At 42.4% G+C, this 23,774-nt stretch overlaps 1 protein-coding gene across 2 annotated transcripts in view; it reads right to left on the reverse strand.

Moving 5' to 3' along the window:
* Window positions 1-23,774, reverse strand: part of LOC137277368 (protein madd-4-like) — a 117,542-nt gene that overhangs the window by 49,226 nt on the left and 44,542 nt on the right. The window contains exon 1 of one of the 2 annotated variants that reach the window (XM_067809069.1): window positions 17,246-18,957. The exons of the other annotated variant lie outside the window; for it this stretch is intronic. Within the exon in view, the coding sequence (XP_067665170.1) occupies window positions 17,246-17,281 (36 nt within the window). The 5' untranslated portion in view covers window positions 17,282-18,957. Of the gene's footprint in view, window positions 1-17,245; window positions 18,958-23,774 lie in introns of those variants that run through there. 2 annotated transcript variants of the gene reach the window in all.

Genomic DNA, 23,774 nt, shown 5'->3' on the forward strand with positions numbered 1-23,774 from the left:
GGTACCTACTTTCACTTACATCATATGCTGTCGTGTTTTCCAGGTGAAATATTGACTTGTCTGTGCATGTGTCTGTGATCTTTGTGGCAGAGTACTATTACTTCTCACGCACAGCTGGTGTCGACAACGATTCATAAGCACACATTTATGATATATTCGGAATCCTACATTGGACCTTAAATAGGTTTCTCCTGGAATCAAACTGGTTTTGTCGTCTTTGATGTGGAATAACATAGATGCGCGATGACGTCCTTGAAGGATTAGATCCTGCTTACCGAAGACAAATATCAAACCAAAATGAAAACAGAAAAGTGACAAATTGTAGTACTCCTCATGGTCTGTGTGGGAGTCTCTCCGTCACTATAACAGTCGTCCAGTTGATGGAGTGAATGTATACAGAGTGCCGTTCCAGCAGTGAATGTGTACAGAGTATGTAGCGTTAAACAGGGAATTCTCTTGGAATCGTCATATCAAAGGACGGTGAACGGATTTGTTACTTGGGGCGTTATTGAGTGAACAGACTCGCATATAATACCCTACTGACAAATTACTGAGATCTGATACGTGTATGGATACATATCGGGTGTGGAGTCAACCTAAGTACACGGTACATATACGCATGAGTAAATAGTCCTAAGATTTCTTACACCTTTGTTGCGGATTAAGACCACTTCATCCCCAGGATTTACTTTATTGCCAGTAAAGTCCGATGTTATTAATGTATACACACATCACAGGTGTACACACCTCACCTGGCCACGAACGCTATCATTGGAAGTACAGGTATTTAGGGAGCATCTCAAACCCGCATTTGTAAATGACAAATTGTTTTTCAATTTATTTCATTATATTATAGCAAACAGACATCGTTGGATATTTTCCAGTATTTAACGAGTTGGTTTAAGTAATGCAAATAATGTAAGATTTATACTTGTCTGAGAGATGTTAGTAAGAAGATCAGTTTTGTTATTGAATATATACTGCAATGTGTGATATTATCGATTACTTTTAATGAAATGTTTTAAAGTAACCAGTGCCAATTTGTCCTCAGAGAGCATTCATGTTATTTTTGACACGGTCCCTCTTTGAGTGTTTGCAATAAAAGGTGATAGTGAAATATAAAACGAGGGGAGGGAGCATGTTGACACCCAGTTAAGGGGAAATATCAAAACATTTTTATTTATGTCTGAACACAAATGGAAGAGAATATAATTGTGATCCGACACCGTACAACCTACAATTAACGGAACGAGATGTTTAACGATTTAAGTGAATAGGACAAAGAAAGCAAACTGCCAAGCTCTTGTGGTCGCCCAGTTGTCACTCGTGTAAAAATGCACCATTAAGACGGTCTGTAATTTTGATGTCAGGATATTAGGCGAGGCAACGAGTGACCACTGACTGGGCACATTCTTGACCGGGCGACAACACATATTTAATGGTTATTCCTACTCTGAACAAGACACACATAGAGAGCGAACTTTAACCCTTTCTTCCTCGTAAATATGTGCACAGAGGTGTGGATTAGAACTTTATGTTGATTAAATGAAATTTGAGATGGTTGAAATAATTAACATCTGTGCCACTGAACAGCATTTGGAATAGTCAGCTAGGTGATGTGAGGGTGGCGCTGGGGTCCTGCGGCATCTAAACACCACCTGTCTGCTGAGAAGCCTGAGTTCAAGTGAGACATGGCTCAGAATTAAATTCACATGTGTGTAACAAAAGTGTTTAGAGGCAGTGAGATGTTATCAATAACCAAGACTAACATGTTGTCTCTCAAATGAACATATTTTACAGAAAAAACAGAACAGCTAGAAATTATAATCATATAATCATAAAATGTAATGATAAGGAGTCCACATACTTTCTTCTTAACCTCGATACTGTGGAAGTTTTTACTTGCTGCATATTCTAGACTTGAATGGACTTTATACATTTGTTCCAGGGTTTATATCACATGCTGAACATTGAAACACATTTTGCAAAACATTACAGCAAACAGCTGTGACATGACTTGACACATGACTTGACACATGACTTGACACGTGACTTTCAAACATACAAATAACTGAATACATCACATTCCGGCTTGAAATGGCGCGTGTAAGGTTACATGTTCCTACAACGAACGTGATGACACAAGCTACACGTCCCTCTACCACGATGTCCCAAGTCAAACCTCTCTTTACCATGACGCCCCAAGTCAAACCTCACTTTACCATGACGCCCCACGTTACATGTCACTTTACCATGACGCCCCACGTTACATGTCACTTTACCATGACGCCCCACGTAACATGATGCCTTTCTGTGACCACCCAACCTATACATTACTCAGCAACTTACACGTCACCGGGATACCCAAAGTCATACACGTCACTTTGAATGTGAACAAGTTAATACAAATTAAAAATAACATGAATATATCATCATAATAGCCACTATCTTAGTAATACCCACAAATGTCTGGTAAAGAATGATTTAGCTATCATATGACCTTTAAGGCGACATGTTAAGGCAAGTGCTTAAACACCCTGATCTCTGACACTTACGACACTCTGTATGAGGGAAGATCCACCTTGGAGGGTATTTACATATCCCTCACCTAAGAGTAAAACAGCGTATCACACTATTCACTACAGCAAACGCTGACACGATAAGACAGTCTCCTTTGTGGATTAATGGAAGAATCTAGCTCACACCCTTACAGACTAGTAGTAGCTGTATGGAAACGTCCAATACATTCCGTGCCCATTAATCCGCTAATCCGACGAGCTCCGTACTGGCAGGACCCGTGTGATTATTGATATCATTTATCTTGAGAAACGGTTGAAGATATGCTCAGAAGCGTCTCCTCAACTTATGAATTTCTATTGTGTCTAAAGAGTAGGATTTGGCCAGTGTTTGTCCGTGGTCAGTATAGGGCATAATATTACTAAGGCTTGAACAACGTTTAGCGTAAATTTGAAATTCGGAATCCCTTTGTCCTAAGGTTCAGGGAAAGGTCAACACTGTTTGTATCATATTCAGTTGTCCTTACATTGTTGAGACGTAGGCGGAGTCTACATCCAAGGTTTCATCAGTTTTACTTTGATATGATAAACAAACATCGGGGTTGTAGTTGTATGGCCTAAATTAACTGCTATGTTGTAGCATACGATATACAACTATAGTGCGAGGTAAAACTCAGTGTCGCATACATTTACAATCGGGCTAAAGTTGAGTTGGGTTTTACGTCACATGTCATTATTCCAGCCATATAGTGACGATAGCAAGTCTGCTTTCATACACATTTACAGAACAAAGTCCAAAAGAGTAAAAAGAAAATTAAAATCATTAAACCATTATCATTTACAAACAGAAAATGCCATAGCACCAAATTCAAAGACAAGCAGTCCATCAGTTGGGCTAACAGTACACATGGAATCAGAATCTGACCAAGAAATTACAAATGTTTTCGTAACATTACTGCGCTGAAACGACAGTAGTAACACTGAAAACCTAACCCCCAAAATACAGCTCTGATACCTGTACTTATACATGTCGGTGGAATAGCCAGTCTTGGTGTGTTTAGATCACAGACATCATATATGGGTTACTTTCTTAGAGTTAAATGGAGTTTCTTTCCTTAGAGTTAAATAGCAGATTCAAGAATCCAATTGAGCGATGTCGAACAAAGGATTTCCTGAGATGTGAGGATATCATTAAAAGGATTCGTAGGATGTACCTGTTCTTTCTTAGACCTGTTATGCTGTCTGTTGGAAATATCAAACGACAGGTGTTGACACCTGACACCTTCACACGTCACAGTGTGACATCCCGAAATGTCATTACGCAACGCGCGCCCGGGCGGGGGTTCTATGAAGCTGATGTCATGCGTCATGGACATGCGCTTAACGACGACCATGTTGAAATATATGTCTTTCTGACGATGAAATAACGCCAACAGCGAATTTGGATTTGAATATAAGCTCCCCATGGGGTCATCGTGCACAGAGGAAATACCTGTCTGTTTTGTTCTGGGTGCGTTCGATGGAGAAAGGTATGGCGACAGCTTCTCCCGAGAGACGTCAGCTATGGTTTGAGCGTCTTTCTTTCCGACGAGGATACACCACCTAAAGGTGAACTCATTGAAGATGGGAGTTTAACTTGGATATTTCATGCTAGGATAACATCCTTACAAACCTTAGTTATTACAGCATATGATGCGGTTTATCGGATCCACGCTGGGAATTAAATCTGAACAGATGCCACGACAAGAGAGAACGCTGTGTCGTGTCTATAGACGGCATACAGGTCGCATTGTACCTGAACATCAGTGTGTCCATTTCAGTTAGGATCCTAATGGTTCCAATGCTCACAGTTGCGCCATTACACGTTGTGTTTCCCATCATAATCAAGAGTTAACTTCCATTGTATTGTTGGACATAACCCGAGTTTGATTGAGCTTTAATACATTTACCAAGTTAATAGTTTGAATCTTGGAAAACGCAGGAGTAAAGTTAACATGTTAATCTCTTCTCATAGGCATGATATTTCTCAAATAGTAATTCACGAAAGTCACATTTAACCCCATGGTGCAAGGGCGAATGCACTCCTCTACAGCTTCACTCAAAGACAAAGTGCGAAATCTGACACTAATCTAACAAAAGCACAATATTCGCACGGCGATCAAAAAGTATGTAGAATCACAAAGAAAAGGATATAAATGCAGTATTTTTCGACTCAAGCAATTTGCTTTGGCTATGTTCCAGTCTCACCATTACCGGTTTGTTTGACCATTTATCTTGGTACTCTCAGAAAAATCGACAATAAAAGTCATGACAAACTGCGGAAAACAAAATATGCAAGATATATTTGAAATAATAATAAGAACAAGTAATCTGGAATTAAATCGCGTGTTAAAATTCATTCATGTTGCCTGAAAGAGACTGTTTTGGAGACACTACCTATCACCTTTCAGATGACGTAATCATAAGGACATAACTTATTGTAATGTTTTCACTTATCCATACACGATGCAAAGGGTTCAGACTAAACACTGAATGGGCACAGATGTGTTAGCTCATAATACCATATTGTAAACAGTGCCAGCTGGAATATCCGGACACAATGTGTTAGCTCATAACACCATATTGTAAACAGTGCCAGCTGGAATATCCGGACACAATGTGTTAGCTCATAACACCATATTGTAAACAGTGCCAGCTGGAATATCTGGACACACTGGTTTAGCTCATAATACCATATTGTAAACAGTGCCTTCTGGAATATCTGGACACAATGTGTTAGCTCATGATACCATATTGTAAACAGTGCCAGCTGGAATATCTGGACACTATGGGTTAGGAAGACTGAAATGGGGGTGTCCTTCAACACAACCCTCGACTAAATATTAATTAATTAAACAATAAACCTGTGACTGTGGATTGTGACGGGAAGTGTCATCCAGTAATATACTGAACATATATGATATACTCTGAGAGCATACTACTATCCAAGAAGTACCATTCTGTACCTTTGTTAGAAATATTACACCTCAATGTGTTGTGATGACTAACATCCACATTACCCACACATGTTAAATTTTGGATATGGCTTTGCAAAAGATTCCTTCAAAATGAAATGGAAGCTTTTCCAACATTGCACATCGAAAATAAGTTAGACTACGTACGTTTTTATCTACCCCTGTAAGGGTGAACAAGGGTATACCATATTGTAGTTATTGACGATAGTAATTACGTATCAACCTGGATCGCGTTTAACGGTCGTCTCAGACAGTCTTTTCAGGATGATCTAGCATGGTTATACTTTATAATCGTGGATGTGTATTGTATGTCCCTGGGATGTGACTTACTGGGATGTGGGGGGATGTGATGTATTCCATGGAGATCTATTATAAGGCACCGGGATCTAGACTAACAACCAGTGTCTGAAATGAACATATTTTACTGAAAAGGTTCATAGTGAAAAAAATAACATAACGAAATAGAGCCCTGAGACTTTTTTCATTTTCAGTGGAATTTAGACTTGCCACATTTTCTTGACTTGCATGGGCTTTCTTGAATACATTTGCTTCAGGGTCTGTACGACAGACTCACCGAGACCTACTGATATCGATCGTTATAAGTTATTCTAAAACATATTTACACAAAAACGGTTGATAAGCTGGAGGAACCACTCACGCTCGGGTTAGTTTACAAGAAATCGTAAACCTGAGAGTCGGAACATCCCTCCTCACAGGGTTCACAATCTCTTGTAAACCATCGTAGTCGTGGTTTCTCCGACACAGTATTAATGAAATGGGACCAGTACACTGATTGTGTCACCCAACCACGAAGTTTGGAATCACTGCTTATGATAGTAAAAATCACTGGGTTCCCCAGTCGATTACACACAAGCTGCTGGAGTATTTGCTGTTTCTTGAGTTAAAAAACTAACCACTAATTCACACCTGGCATCTGTTTCTCATTCAAAGGCCGATTATACGAAGACAATGCAGTATTGTCAGGAATACAGTACTATTTGGCCTTGTTTGTTTTCAAGCCTTGTCCTTTAGTAATGTTTAACGCAAAACGGTATAAAACTCTTTGATACGCCCCCTTGCAGGAGACACGAGGATTACATGATGACAGCAATTACCATCACTTGTCTTACGTAACATGAGAAAGTTGCCGACCTCTCTGTTGTGTCGATGTCAGAGAACAAACCTGATTTGTGTGTGCTGCACCAAGGGTGGGTTGGGGAAGAGGGCGGGGTGACATTCGATACAGTCACTCATTCTTTAACCTGCATTTCTTAATAGGGATGCAATTTACACCGTGTAGAGCTGCGATGTGTAACCTTCGGATAGCTTGTGAAGGAAACTGTACATGTCAAAGCTTTTCGATTTTTCGGAATGTATAACGATCCTGAAATATGAAATGGTTTTCACAATCTTATTAATCTTATTTCATCTGATTTCCTTTCACAATATATTTGTCACATGTAGATAAAATGTAAAAGGTATATTCTTTCGCATTCGGAAGGAAATAAAGAGGGCTTCAACACGACACAAATATAACTGTTTTAAGATATACTTTTACCATTTGTGGATATACAAAACCAAACAGTAGTGTCAATAACCCAACACAGCAGTTATTCTGAAAACGTCAGGGTGAGCAATGTCACCGTCATCTCGATAATCCCTAACAACATGTTAAGCCAAGATGCTTTACTGAACTAAACAAAGGCTTAGTTTTGACTGGCATCTGTCAGTGTGAAAATGACGTGTTATCTCAAAACATGAACAATGATATGTACAAAATAAACAACATCATGACGTTTTTGACATTCTAGTAAAAGTAGTGCACGTGAGATTGGTGACAACAAGTATTGCCAAAGTCACTTGAATGGTTCAGTCACTACGAACAGGTAAATATTGACCGTGGCCACCCTGACGGGTAAATACTGAATTCCGGCCGCAAGCTTATACGACGTCTCGGGAAAAGTACCTGAAGTTTGGGTACACGTCCGTGGTTCGCGCTCAAGCATTCAAGCATAGGGACTGGCCCTAAATTATGGCTAGGGGGTGATGATAATTATTTTAAGCATATACACTGTGAATGATTCCCCCTCCCAACATTTCTGTACAACGTGTTCTCCCCCTGCATGTCAGGGGCAAATCAATGACAGCCCACCCCACCCCCATACACACAGAGCATAAGTATGTTGCTGAATCCCATAGTACATGTGTAGTACAAGATTGATGACAATCAATCATCTTGCTGTAAATTATGAACGGTCCCTTACGAAAGCAGAACTACTCCTGAAGACATGCCAATGAAAGGAGGTTGCAGGTAAAGAAAGAAACATACAAGGAATGGCTTTTCTCGCACGAAAACACGCACACACACACACACACACACACACACACAGACAGACAGACAGACACACACACACACTTATACCACCTGGCACTGTTCAAAAGCGCTATTGATTTCTGAGATCACCTGTCATTGTCGTTGCAACTTCATAAGGCACCAAAATTAAATGGCCCTTTCAGTGTCTGAGGCACATACATCAGACATTAAAGTTAATCTTTAAAAATGCGACTCTTATTTGGGACAGACGTAGGATCTGCTCTTTCCATAGCAGTTTGGTAGATTTTTGACGAATATGGAGAGAATAGTTATCGCTCGGTCAAAACCATGGAGGTGGTGATTTATTTCATACTGGTACCTCATGAGTGTCTTGGACTTAAATTGTGCTGTGTTTACAAGTGTTTCACTTGTTTTAAATCCTACAATAGCTTTCCGGTCAGATCAAGTTTTTAAGTTTAAACTGCTCGGCGGCATACTGTCACTGACGGTTGTGTCACATATAGCCTCTTCTTCACTCACAAACACATGCTTGCAGTCTCACTCACCAGTTCATTCGGGTCTCCCGCCAGTTGCTTGCATTCACCATCGGACAACATTAATTTCAAGAGGGAACCTCTTTTTTTATTGCATACTCCTGAGACTTTATGCAGGCATAATAGCTGTTTGGTATTTTGGACACCACAGGGGACGTGCTTTGAACGATACGCGATTAGGGAACTACACATTTGTTGACTTTCTCGTAATGATAGCGCACTTTTTGTGGGCCATAAATTAAAATGGTCTGGTTACCATTATGTCATTGTACTGCGTGTGTGTCTGGTACTGTTACATTAACGTTAGTGGAAGCAGTGCAGGAATGCAGACCACCCTTTACACAGACCCATTGTACGGCGTCAAAGGACGCTATGGCTCCGGCCGCACAAAGGGAACTTAGCAGTGTGACTGGCGTACGGCGTTAGACCAGACACTATGAAATAATATTAGTTTATTGCCTTGGTAAGATGGTGTTTGCACTGTTAAACCTGATAGCGTTTATGGGGCTATTCGTGTGTTACCGTTGACATTTCAGTATTAATACACATCACAAGGTAAAATAAGCAGAATATTCCAGATGGAAAGGTTGTACACATACCATTTACCTATCTGAACATGGATGTCTGAAATACAACTCTGGAATTCTATACCAGACCAACAAACCGAGACAACATTTTCAGAATAGCGCTCAAAAGAATAGCCCACTGTTCTAGTTAATAGTCGTGTGTCTGTAGGTCTTGTGGGTCTCATCACAATCTTGGATCACGCTACACGCCACCCTGAAGTCTTGCCCGCAGAAACTGTCAGTCATAGTCACCTAATGACACTGACAGGTAAAGCCTTATTAGCCACAGGTATTACTTACATCGTCATCAGGTGAACAGTGACTACACCTGTCACGTTATGTAACCATACAATTAAGGCACGTTCCTTAGTTTATAGGTCGTTTTAGTTTGCTACATCGTAAAATTACATGGGTGTAAGAGATGACCGTTTTAGACACGGACTTCTGAGTGAGTGACTGAACAATTACTTCACATTCCGATTGTTCTCTCAAGCTTAAACTAAGACATAGACACCGTTCGCATCTGTTGAGGTGAAGTTCCAGCGAACACAGCAGGTATGTTTGAACGATATTCCACAATTGTCTTGTTACAACACACATGAAGTATGACAAATGTGTTTGACATTTCTGAGGATGCAGCTTAACAATGTAGGTCTCATGCCTCCGGTATTACTGTCGACACAAGTTCAAGCGATGATGGTCTCAACAGACCTCCATACCTTCTCGAGACGTATTTGTTAACTTAAGGCATATATCTCTGTCAAGGGTGCTCTTTCATCTGAAGTGCTTCGAGGTGATAGGAAATACCCCGAAGCTTTACCATAAATCTTCAAGTAGTTTACACTACCTTCGACAGATGACGATAATTACCCGGGGATAGTTAAGCGACACTTAATAAATATATAGGTGATCGATTTGAGGAACATGCAGCGTACTAACTACTAGTTCGAGCAATAGATTACCAATTGATTATTGTCCAACAGTTGAATGTCCAATAATAGTTTTAAATATCATATTTCAATATACATAATTATGATATGTGGTATTCCATAAATAATAAATATTTAAATTGAAGGTCTTCAATTTCGATTTATACACATTTGAACCCGCTCTGTTCAGTTACCTTTGCGGTCAGCCAACACCATCGCCAGGTGCGGATTAACAGGGTCTTGACGCCGTTCAGCATTTCAGTCATAAGTAGCAAATCTGCCGTGACGCAGTTTGAACACCTTAAGAGCTTGATGAATCCCACTTTACAGGCATGACTTAACAAATCACGTCTCATCGTGTTTCATTCGAGCCTGCCCTGGAGGAAACGTGATACAGAGACAGTTGCGGCGCTTTTGACATCGGCGACAGCAATGTGTTCTACAACACGGGAAATGCGAACTGAGTGTCCGTAAAACGTTATTTTGCTAACAACGCATGGAGACAGGCACGTTTATTAGGTTCTACAAATGACATGGTTGTGCATCTCTATAACGGCATGAATACAATCTATTGGTACATACAACAAATCAGGCACTTAGAGCGCATTTCGTGTACAACGTGCTTGTCCGATTAACGTAAATCAGCATAGACTCAACAACCGCACGTACCGTAACATACTTACGTATGTACATATGAAACATATCTAGCACATGCATCAAATAATACCAATCTTTAGTAGAAATTTCACGTTTCGATTCAAAGGAAGCGTGCACTTTTGAATCTGCTCTGATTTTAACACTGCACTAAGGTCCTAAGAAAGTGGCTTACCAGTGAAGCCCAGCTTCGCGAGCACGTGCTGCAGCCGAGAGGGGCATGTTTACATTGGGGGGTCGGGGGTAAAAACAGAACAGCACGTAAATAAAGAAAGCGTGCCCAAAACACCACAGCGTAACACTGGGAAACGAAACGGGGTCTTGCGCTTGTGAACCACGTGAGTTGAGGGTAACCTGTGTAACCTGTGTGTGATGCAAACACGATAGCAGGGTCTGTTCCTCAACATGCTCATCTGAAGAAACAATTACAACACAGAGGACAACTAACTACATGCGCGACGATGGTAAATGTAATACTTAAGGAATAAAGATGGTATCAAGCCTCCCTGTTCGAGAATAATGCATACTTCGTAATCTGCTGTTGTACGAAACGGAAATGTTCGACGCTGGTGCTCTTTTTATATGTAAAGTTGAACGTTATGTCTGCACAATGGAAATTCGTCAACTCTTGAAAACGGTAACTACCGCTGTATAACTGAAGCAATGCTAAATGAGTCATGCTGATGATACAGCAGATGATTCGGGAATACGATCACGAGGTTGGTGTGTGGTATGTGCGGTTAATTATACATATTCCTGTCCGAATTAAAACCACTAACAACAGACTTTAACCTTTGAACTGATTTGAAGGATCGAAATCGAGTGTCCGGTGGGACGAGCATGCACGTAACTAAGTGACCACCCACGGCAGCCATTACTTCACGCACAAAGCACCAGCAGAACAATGCAATATGAAGATCCACGTTTTGATCACCTCGCATGTTCCCAAAGCACATAACAGTCTCTAAACCCTAGTCAGTGCCGTATGAGAACAGACAGCAGAGCCCCCAAATCACTGACTTGAGGCGTAATAGGAAGGAAAACTGTTCCCAAAATACTGACTTAGTATTAGAGTTATCTCGGCAATTAGGCCGAAATGATACGAAACATATGCCCCGATAAGCTTGCGCATGCGTGGAGTAACGATTATTAACCACCACCCGAGAGCGATGAACATCTGCTGTCGGTATTCGATATGATCATAATAATAACTCGGTGAGTTCAGTCCCAGATATCAACACTATTAGGCATACAAGTCGTGGTAGGAGTTCCCAGGATTAAGGCTACTGGCTCATACCTAGCTGTGTGAACTCCCACGCAGCCTCAAAGCCCACGTACTAACAGGCAATGATTGAAGTTGATGAATACACCATGCCGTACAAATAGTATTATCAAATATTTCATTTGTTATTCAAGACGTATCAAGAGAAAGCTTGTTGTCGATGAGTGGAAGGAATTTATGACAGTTTCCTGTCATTGTTTGCCCCCACTGGGACACACTACTAAATGTTGACGGGTAAACACAGTCGCTTGTCTGTGACCCATAAACACGACAGTACCGTCCCGTAATGAGGTGTTACGTCACATAACGACAACGCGCGGTGATGAAATGGTACGCTGGATTACGTTAAGTGCACCTATTAGAAAGATAAATGCTCATAACTGATGTGGAACTTTGTTTAAAGAATCGTGGTCATTGTTGTGTCTAACAGAACATAGAGACATTCCTTTCCTTTTGGAATGTGCTTTCAAACAGACATTACCGTTTGTATATGGCAATGCTTTTTGTCCTCTGTCAGACCCATGAATCTATATGCTGTAAATTAAACTCCTTGGAATTCATATCATAATTTCAAAACGTTCTTTTTCTTTTAAAGAAACATATTCAGTGGATCAAGTGGGCAGTACAAGAGGACGAACTCTGATGGGTTATGTAAAATGAATTCCTTCTCCGTTCCAGGAGATCCTGGACCTCCTGGTCTCTGAATCCGATCTTCTCACACACTGCTACACCCCGGATCTGGGCACAGCATGCAGTCTTCTCGCGCTCAGCTACACCCTGGACCTGGACCCGGTCTTCTAACACTCAGCTACACCCTGGACCTGGATCATGTACAGGTCTTCTAACACTCAGCTACACCCTCGTCCTGGATCCAGTCTTCTCACACAGAGCTACACCCTGGATCTGGATCCTGCACGGGTCTTCTCACTCTCAACTACACCCTGGACCTGGATCCTGCACAGGTCTTCTCATGCTCAACTACACCCTGGACCTGGATCCTGCACATGTTTTCTCACGCTCAGCTACACCCTGGACCTGGATCCTGCACAGGTCTTCTCACATTCAGCTACACCCTGGACCTGGATCCTGCACAGGTCTTCTCACTCTCAGCTACACCCTGGACCTGGACCCTGTACAGGTCTTCTCACTCTCAATTACACCCTGGACCCGGTCTTCTAACACTCAACCACACGCAGCACGTACTCGTGTACTGGTTGTAACAATCAGCTGGTAGAGATGGGTGGGCGTCCATTCAGTTGACTCTGTATGTAGGCAGTGGATTCAAATCCATTCACATACTTCAAGTGTAAGTAGCCTCTGATCGTCGTCAGCAGCGACAGCAACATCACACGACACATCGGTCATTCCCCTAACAGGGACCTCGTGAGCGTATTTACACATAGGGGAGACTTGTGGGTTTGTGTGTACACATATTGTCCCTCTCACACCTACACGGTACACTATTCGTGTTGTTCTAGACGGGTGTTTACATATGACCAGCTAACGACACGAAATCCATTATCTATTTGACAGTATTCTTTGCTTCGGCGAGTTGCAAAGTACTTGTCAAACTGACTAACTTTAATCCACAAATCGACTCCCCTCGTCCCTCGGACACGGTGGTGAAGGGTCTTCAATCACACTGACCTCCATGCCCCTGTGAGTATACCGCGAGTAGCAACCGGGTGGGTGATATATTGTATAGACTCTTGGACTGGGTGGGAGGGCAGCTGGTCATAAACCATTAGCTACTGTAGTGGACATTGTACAGCCATAGTGTTGTTGGCCACGGGAGGTGAATGACGTCATGGTATAACCTCCCACCCATTATGGGGCATGTTGCTTGGCCGGATTCCACACAACTCTCTCTGTCCGCTCTGATTGTGTAGGTGACTATAGGTAATCGTCGTGGTCTGTCACAAGAAGATACATTTACTGTTGACATCTGAGAGTGAGCGAGCCTTGTAAGTCATTAGCAAGGATCCAGCATCTGCGATTAAAGGCTCTGTGACATCCATCCCACCCAGTTTCCAATCTACCCTTCCATAAATCGCCATCTCCCTACCTACACCCTGTCCGCTCATCACATACCCGTATACATGGCGATGTCTGTTGTTTGGCGGCGTTATCGTCTTGCTACAACACTATAGATTTAATCAGTAGAAACATTAAGCCGTGTATACGACACTTTAAGTGAACACTGAACAATAGAACAAAGTACATTGAGTCTGATATTAGGTTGACATGGGTTTGGATAAAATGATATGGTTGTTATAGCCTTGTATCCGCTGGAAGTTTAGCTGGAGAGTAACTAGACACCAGAAACATGACTATCACAGCGGCCAATGGGATGAATCATACGTGTTGGACTATCCCGACTCCATCACTTCAAGGCGTTTACATAGGAGAGGAGTAGATATTACCCCCATTACACCCGCACCGACCAAAGGATACGAATTGATTTGACAGCTCTAAATACAAACGATCTGAATTGTGCTTAAAAGAAAGAAAACGGATTTATACTAATATCGATGGGAAGATATTAGGGAAATCGTAAGTGTACAGCCGAAAAGCAATTTCATCGAAATACTTGTAATTAATCTCAAATATGTCATGTTTGCACCTGGGAAGGAGTACATGTTTTGTTATGCAATGTATTATCTTACCTTACCTTGCCTTATCATAACCCGGGAGCGCGCGTCGTGTCTTTGGTTCCTCCACGTCGCTAATTACGACTCACGCAGTCACATAGTTTAACTTTCGTCTGTAACCATTCGTATCTTGGTTATAAGAGCTGCCAGATATTTCACCGAGTCAGAATAGTGGATGAGAGATTCTTCCTTAACAGCAATTAATAATGTGCATTATTCTAGTTATATTGATGCAATATTCAGAAGGTACAGTAAAATGCAGGCCCTAAAAGAAACCGTTTCTAGTAAACGGTTTGTAAAAGTCGAAAAAAAACTGACAAAATACAGGTTTTTACAATCCTTACGGCTTCATTTTAGGAGGGAGCAGACCAGAGGCCGAGGTTTGGCGTCACGTTCCCTTTAACTGTGGTATCGTTTTATTCAATGCCAGCTGAACCTTGTGACACCATGTGTGTCGAGGAAACACACACGACACGGAAGAAGTTGGACTAACGAGCCCGAAAAGACCATAATAATACACTTACAGCCTCAGGTAAACACTTGACAGCGCGAGAAATACAATACGATCTGTACAAACATTCATAAACCTCACAAGGTCGACAAATTCAGGGGTTATTTGAACATAAAGTTACGGTTGAGATACCACCATTGAAATCTCGTCCACCACGAGACCCAGTAAAGAGAACTTGGAAATATAAACCACACACTTATATACATATTTCACTTAAGGAGATTCGTCTACCGTGTGCGTTACGTAATGTTGAGGAACTGACAAGGGCATCCATCACTGTACATCCTTGGAGGTGATGGATCACAGACTGAGTATCTTGCGACTTTCAGCTAGGGTTTACCAACACAGAAATAACAACAATAAACATTTATACTTTATTGTGGCATATTTTCGTGTTCACCAAAATTTGGATCCAGGGTAAATAAATAACATCTAGCATTGCCCTTACATTCACTGACTCATTCATGAATTTGCATAGGCGGATCCTAAGGGGTGCGCAACCCTTTCCCATTGTTTTCCTGAAAGTTTATAATAAGACCCATGAAAACAGGTGAACATTTCTCAAAAAGCTGTATCCATCCCTCTGTTTGTCCCTCTATATGACGTGAGTTGAATCTGTTTCGGTAGATCATATACTCTAGTGTTAGCTTAATTAGTCACTTTACTGCTTTGGCCAAAGATGAAGGAAGATGACAAGCTCAGTGCTATTCACCTCCCTGCTGAGGTTTGATACTCAGTAAATGACAACCATATGCGTGATCCTGTGGTTCGAACCCTTAGATATAAACTAAGACACACCTAGATCGAGCAACCAAAATTAGGGTCATAACCCAGGACTCAGAATTCTGACAGCACTTGCAAACCAAATTTTCCTTATCGTCCTCAAACCGAAACATCCGAAGACATGGATAAAGATGACAAATTATAAACATTCAGTCTGGGAATGCTCTTTTCTCCGCATTAATGAATTGACTATGATACTGTGAAACAACTGGGTGTTCTCCCACTTATTTTGAACAAGATGTGAAGCAAAGCTAAATCCCTGTATGCGGAACAGGAACCACACGTTTCGTCATATGTATACAATAGCCTTTCTCCTAAAGGTTCCTAGAGGACCATTCAGCCCCCAAGTTCCAGCACTGGCTTCGGGAGAAAGGTTGGTGGCACCTTCAAGACAACGAGGAAACACATCACAGCAAACAGCACCTCTGCCCTTCACGTCCAACTGTATATAACCTTTTGAATGAAAAGGTACGATTTGGCAGTAACACACAATAGCCTATCAGTTTCGCAGCAGACAGGTATCACTTCTAGACGTATCTGGGCTATCATCGATAAATGAAACGATGACGTTCCATAAATAAAATACTTATGCTCATCTTTTAATAAAAGCTATAGATGCTGTTTGATGTTGTGAGTCAACAAATAATATAAATCCACGAAAAACCGGAAATATATATACTTAAACTGTTTCAAATGATAAAAACGAGTAGAGTTATAAAACCTGCAGTGAAATGATTAATAACATGCACAGGCTGTATGCCTTATGAGTCCATGAACTTCCCTGTGATGTTCCCAATCAGCTGGAGATGTTTTACGTCTACCTATTGAAATGGTGTAGGCAAAACGAGGCCCTACGACCACACCGAAGCCGTCAGTCGAGACCCCGTGAGGGGAAGCCTGTGTAAACTCATTATATAATACATCTCAATGGTGTGTGGAGTTCCGATGATCTGGGGCAGGCTACTTAAATCAAGGAGTATACCTTTCTGTCAACAAGGAGACGTAATTTAAGTTTCCGTCGGTAAATACTGTCAAGCTGAAGCAGTGTGGCTAATTGTATGAATGAGACTCACTCATATCTTCTCACGGGGACTGTTGCAGTCGACAGAAAACCACGAGGCGCCAGGGTTTTAAATGTTTAGTACAACCGCAGCGAGAAAACGCGAAACCACAAAAACTATTTTCTTTATCACCGCAAAGAGGGTCACTGACATATACAAGATTCAACATTTTTTTCTAACAGACTTAGCGCAACCTCTCCAGTAGTAATCAGTGTTCATGACCTCTGATAAACCGTATCACTCAGCTTATGTGCCTTAAATATTTCTTACACACCCATAGCCATTCAGAGAAACCTTTTTCTAACGCCTCCCACTTGGTTAAGGTAAAACCCACAAGGGCGACTGTTTGAATCATACGGTGGCACAATAAAAGTTTAAAAATAGAATGTGTAGAAAGTAGATCTACTTACCACGGTCACAAATAATAGGGAAAACATCACATGCATATTGGTGCAGTAGCTTTAGGATAGTGTCCTCTCCTCCCTGGACAAGGTTGTTGGACTATGAAGAATGCACATTTCAGTCAGGGGACGTTAAGTACTGAACCCTGGGTATTGTCCAACTTTATGTCAGCTTTTCTTCCAGAAACGGGATGAAAAAGGTGCGTGCAGTCTCCTCTGTGAAGGTTCTGAGTAGGTATGACAATCCGCTGTGAAGTGATTATATCAGTTCGTTCAGACCATGGGCTCCAGCACAGCAACAGGCCGTGTAATTTGACATGACCAGTGTTTGAATACAGCCACCAAATAAATGTCACACATTTCAGTACCTACACACGGCTACTAGATGTGTTATCTGCAGCCTGGTTTTAACTGCCGGCTTCTACACATACATCTCTCCCCTGCAGTCTCAAACAGACGCCTGACGGCAGTGTAGCTTCCGCCGACCGTCGCGAGGGTTGATACACGACTTTTTACACTGGGAATCAGCCTGAAATCTATAGGGTAAAACTAACAGAGGACCTCGTTGAAAAACTTTGTTGTCCTGCAATAGTGGATAGGTTACATGTCGCAAAACTAGTGGTAGTTGTTTGTGTAGCCTGAGGCAGCAGGGGAAACAGATGGTTATAATCCGCAAAATCAGCAAATTCGCCGTAGCAGATCAGAGCGAAAGAAAAATAAACACTTAAGAGTGTTTGATCCAGGGAATCCTTAGATTGTCAGTGTCTTTCTCCAGTGCGACACTGGCAGATGACGAGCTGAATATTTAGAAGGCCATACATATATATTAGTTCCAAAGATTCAATTGTCTACCTGTATTCCAGATAAATCCCCCCTTCACGTCAATCATAAAACACGGCGAAATCCAATCATGAAGCAACAAAGCTTGATCCCGTGGCTGGTTGTGTTTGTAAACAGGACATACGAGTCACAAAGCTGCTTATTGCCCTCACTGTGAGTTCAAAGACTGTCCCAAGTGTGTTCAGGAGTCAATGAAAACATCCCGCGAATGGTATCGTCTGCACACACGTGTCGTCTGCTGCCAGGTATCGTCTGCTTGTCCACTTGTACAGCGAGAGCCACGAGACTGGACTGGGTACACCACTGTGACCCTACCCGGTGCCACCAATTATGACGTGCGTCGGAGACAATTTGTCGTCTGCTGTCGGGGATAACAAATGACGATTGCCTCCCTCAGGGATTGACCGCTGGGTTATCCCTCGGGATTGTCTCTGGAGTCTGTTTAATTCGCACAGGCGATCTCAGGCTGTCCACCGAAAGAACATTCTCCTTCAAGTGGAGATAAAAATGCTTGCTGTTATCAACCGTCCCTAGCGTGAATGTGACCAGAGCGATTTATAACTGGCCTGTCTCGGTATTGGGTATTAAAGCCACAGTCCTTGGGTATTTCTGCTACGCGAGATAGACCTAGTTCTAACCACATGTGACCGTTCACTGAAACAATCCGGCACTAGTTCCGTACTCCCCATCTCAAGCCATGGGGAATCACGACAGCTCTCAATCCGAGTCTCTAAGGGTTCCTCGCCTCCCGAAAACTATCCGAGTGCCCGTCTCTCCACAGCTTAGCCTTGCGTGGCGGCAGTTCGCACTGTAAGTGACATCTTTTTCAGAGCTCCACCACTCTGCTCAACTGTTATGTTACGCAAAACGCTATGAAAAGAACCGCATTTTGCACATACCTTATATGTATAAAGAATCATATTAACGTGTCCCGTGAGTCCCCTCCACCTGTGTTTCTGTCTTTGTCGAGTCGTCAGGCTTGGTTGGAAGTCCTTAATGCTGTCTCACACTACCGCTGTCATTGTCGGCCTACCCTGTATGTAGCAACGCAATACTTACTAGGCTGTGTAAGTTTTTCTGCTGAATGAAAGGACGAAAATCTCCCTCCCAACACGGAATGCTAGGTATGCGGAGACGAACACAGGTTTATCCCTAGCTCTCCGCCTCATGGCTTCTTAATGGATATCTGCACTAATTGTTTTGTCCTTTAATTTTTCTCTAATGTCGTTTTCATGGCACCTCTTGCTGTAGCAGATTGATAAGGATTGATTCAATAGTGTATTGTTAGGGCTAACCATGTGGACGTCTGTTTGTGTAAATATAATCACCGGATAAGTTTATGCTCTCAGCGCATATACTGGTGCGGCTAATTTCGATGTGTTTGTAATCTTTCTGGGAGTATACATGTATTGGTGGGCTGCTACAAACGTCTGTACAATGGCAGTTTATACAACAGAGACCGGGCGCTATGAGTAACGAAACCATTTGCGTTCTGCAAGTGCAATTTGGAAGGCACTTCACGTAGGGTTTAATATCTGATTGAACAATATATTGTTAGAGTTAGCATTGACTGATGTACCCCTGGGAGTCAACGCTAATTTGTTTTCTTTCGTATATTACCACGGATGTCTAAGCTGCTGGTGCAATATTTTGTGTATAAGAGCTAAACAGGCTATGTAAGCTGCTGATGACAATATGTGTATATAAAAGCAGGAGTACTCTACCTGATAAAATGTAAACTAGTTGTCAACGCTGCTGGTGACAGTATTTGTCTATACACGCTAAACTGTTTGTCTAGGATGCTGTTGACAATATTTGTGTATACATGCTAAACTGGTTGTCTAGGATGCTGTTGACAATATTTGTGTATACACGCTAAACTGTGTGTCTAGGATGCTGTTGACAATATTTGTGTATACATGCTAAACTGGTTGACTAGGATGCTGTTGACAATATTTGTGTATACACGCTAAACTGGTTGACTAGGATGCTGTTGACAATATTTGTGTATACACGCTAAACTGTTTGTCTAGGATGCTGTTGACAATATTTGTGTATACACGCTAAACTGTTTGTCTGGGATGCTGTTGACAATATTTGTGTATACATGCTAAACTGGTTGTCTAGGATGCTGTTGACAATATTTGTGTATACACGCTAAACTGGTTGTCTAGGATGCTGTTGACAATATTTGTGTATACACGCTAAACTGGTTGTCTAGGATACTGGTTTTCTAGGATGCTGTTAAAAGTATGTGTGTATACATGCTAAACTGATTTTCTAGGATACTGGTTGTCTAGGATGCTGTTGACAATATTTGTGTATACATGCTAAACTGGTTGTCTAGGATGCTGTTGACAATATTTGTGTATACACGCTAAACTGTTTGTCTGGGATGCTGTTGACAATATTTGTGTATACATGCTAAACTGGTTGTCTAGGATGCTGTTGACAATATTTGTGTATACACGCTAAACTGTGTGTCTAGGATGCTGTTGACAATATTTGTGTATACATGCTAAACTGGTTGACTAGGATGCTGTTGACAATATTTGTGTATACACGCTAAACTGGTTGACTAGGATGCTGTTGACAATATTTGTGTATACACGCTAAACTGTTTGTCTAGGATGCTGTTGACAATATTTGTGTATACACGCTAAACCGTTTGTCTGGGATGCTGTTGACAATATTTGTGTATACATGCTAAACTGGTTGTCTAGGATGCTGTTGACAATATTTGTGTATACACGCTAAACTGTTTGTCTAGGATGCTGTTGACAATATTTGTGTATACACGCTAAACTGGTTGTCTAGGATACTGGTTTTCTAGGATGCTGTTGAAAGTATGTGTGTATACATGCTAAACTGATTTTCTAGGATACTGGTTGTCTAGGATGCTGTTGACAATATTTGTGTATACACGCTAAACTGGTTGTCTAGGATACTGGTTGTCTAGGATGCTGTTGAAAGTAATTGTGTATACATGCTAAACTGGTTGTCTAGAATACTGGTTGTCTAGGATGCCGCTGACAATATTAGTGTATACATGCTAAACTGGTTGTCTAGGATGCTGTTGACAATATTTGTGTATACACGCTAAACTGTTTGTCTAGAATGCTGTTGACAATATTTGTGTATACACGCTAAACTGGTTGTCTAGGATACTGGTTTTCTAGGATGCTGTTGAAAGTATGTGTGTATACATGCTAAACTGATTTTCTAGGATACTGGTTGTCTAGGATGCTGTTGACAATATTTGTGTATACACGCTAAACTGGTTGTCTAGGATACTGGTTGTCTAGGATGCTGTTGAAAGTAATTGTGTATACATGCTAAACTGGTTGTCTAGGATACTGGTTGTCTAGGATGCCGCTGACAATATTAGTGTATACATGCTAAACTGGTTGTCTAGGATGCTGTTGACAATATTTGTGTATAAAATATAAACTGGGTGTTTATATGACTCGTAGTATTTGAGTTGTTATGCTTGTGGCACTGACATTTGTCACGACACCGCGGCTCCAGACATTATTGTTATTATTATTTTTACACTACACTGAACAGAGACTTTGCCACCGTATCTCAACCCATGCAACAACTACTGCCTTGGACATGGGCGACTCTACCGTACCTCGACATATACGGCAACTACATGGGCGACTCTACCGTACCTCGACATATACAACAACTACTGCCTTGGACATGGGCGACTCTACTGTACCTCGACATATACGGCAACTACATGGGCGACTCTACCGTACCTCGACATATACGGCAACTACATGGGCGACTCTACCGTACCTCGACATATACGGCAACTACATGGGCGACTCTACTGTACCTCGACATATACGGCAACTACATGGGCGACTCTACCGTACCTCGACATATACGGCAACTACATGGGCGACTCTACCGTACCTCGACATATACGGCAACTACATGGGCGACTCTACCGTACCTCGACATATACGGCAACTACATGGGCGACTCTACCGTACCTCGACATATACGGCAACTACATGGGCGACTCTACCGTACCTCGACATATACGGCAACTACATGGGCGACTCTACCGTACCTCGACATATACGGCAACTACTGCCTTGGACATGGGCGACTCTACCGTACCTCGACATATACGGCAACTACATGGGCGACTCTACCGTACCTCGACATATACGGCAACTACTGCCTTGGACATGGGCGACTCTACCGTACCTCGACATATACGGCAACTACATGGGCGACTCTACCGTACCTCGACATATACGGCAACTACATGGGCGACTCTACCGTACCTCGACATATACGGCAACTACATGGGCGACTCTACCGTACCTCGACATATACGGCAACTACATGGGCGACTCTACCGTACCTCGACATATACGGCAACTACATGGGCGACTCTACCGTACCACGACATATTCCTCAAGTACGTGAGCGACTCTACCGTACCTCGACATATACGGCAACTACATGGGCGACTCTACCGTACCTCGACATATACGGCAACTACATGGGCGACTCTACCGTACCTCGACATATATGGCAACTACATGGGCGACTCTACCGTACCTCGACATATTCCTCAAGTACTGTCCCATGGCGAATACGGCAAGTGCATGAGCGACTCTACTGTCCCATGGCGAATACGGCAAGTGCATGAGCGACTCTACTGTCCCTTGGCGAATAAGGCAAGTGCATGAGCGACTCTACTGTCCCTTGGCGAATACGGCAAGTGCATGAGCGACTCTACTGTCCCTTGGCGAATACGGCAAGTACATGAGCGACTCTACTGTCCCTCGGCATATGCACCAACCACTACCTTGATCATGAGCGACTCTACTGTCCCTCGGCATATACGGCAACTACATGGGCGACTCTACCGTACCTCGGCGAATACGATAACTACTGCCTTCGACATGGGCGACTCTACCGTACCTCGACATATACGGCAACTACATGGGCGACTCTACCGTACATCGACATATTCCTCAAGTACGTGAGCGACTCTGCCGTATCTCGACATATACAACTACTGCCTTGGACATGGGCGACTCTACCGTACCTCGACATATTCCTCAAGTACATGAGCGACTCTGCCGTATCTCGATATATACAACAACTACTGCCTTGGACATGGGCGACTCTACCGTAAGTCGACATATTCCTCAAGTACGTGAGCGACTCTACCGTGCCTCGACATATTCCTCAAGTACATGAGCGACTCTGCCGTATCTCGACATATACAACTACTGCCTTGGACATGGGCGACTCTACCGTACCTCGACATATTCCTCAAGTACATGAGCGACTCTGCCGTATCTCGACATATACAACTACTGCCTTGGACATGGGCGACTCTACCGTACCTCGACATATTCCTCAAGTACATGAGCGACTCTGCCGTATCTCGATATATACAACAACTACTGCCTTGGACATGGGCGACTCTACCGTAAGTCGACATATTCCTCAAGTACGTGAGCGACTCTACCGTGCCTCGACATATTCCTCAAGTACATGAGCGACTCTGCCGTATCTCGACATATACAACTACTGCCTTGGACATGGGCGACTCTACCGTACCTCGACATATACGGCAACTACAATAGGCGACACTACTGTCCCATGGCGAATACGGCAAGTGCATGAGCGACTCTACTGTCCCATGGCGAATACGGCAAGT

This window comes from Haliotis asinina, chromosome 3 (assembly GCF_037392515.1).
Source record: "Haliotis asinina isolate JCU_RB_2024 chromosome 3, JCU_Hal_asi_v2, whole genome shotgun sequence".
Classification (NCBI taxonomy): Eukaryota; Metazoa; Mollusca; class Gastropoda; order Lepetellida; family Haliotidae; genus Haliotis; species Haliotis asinina.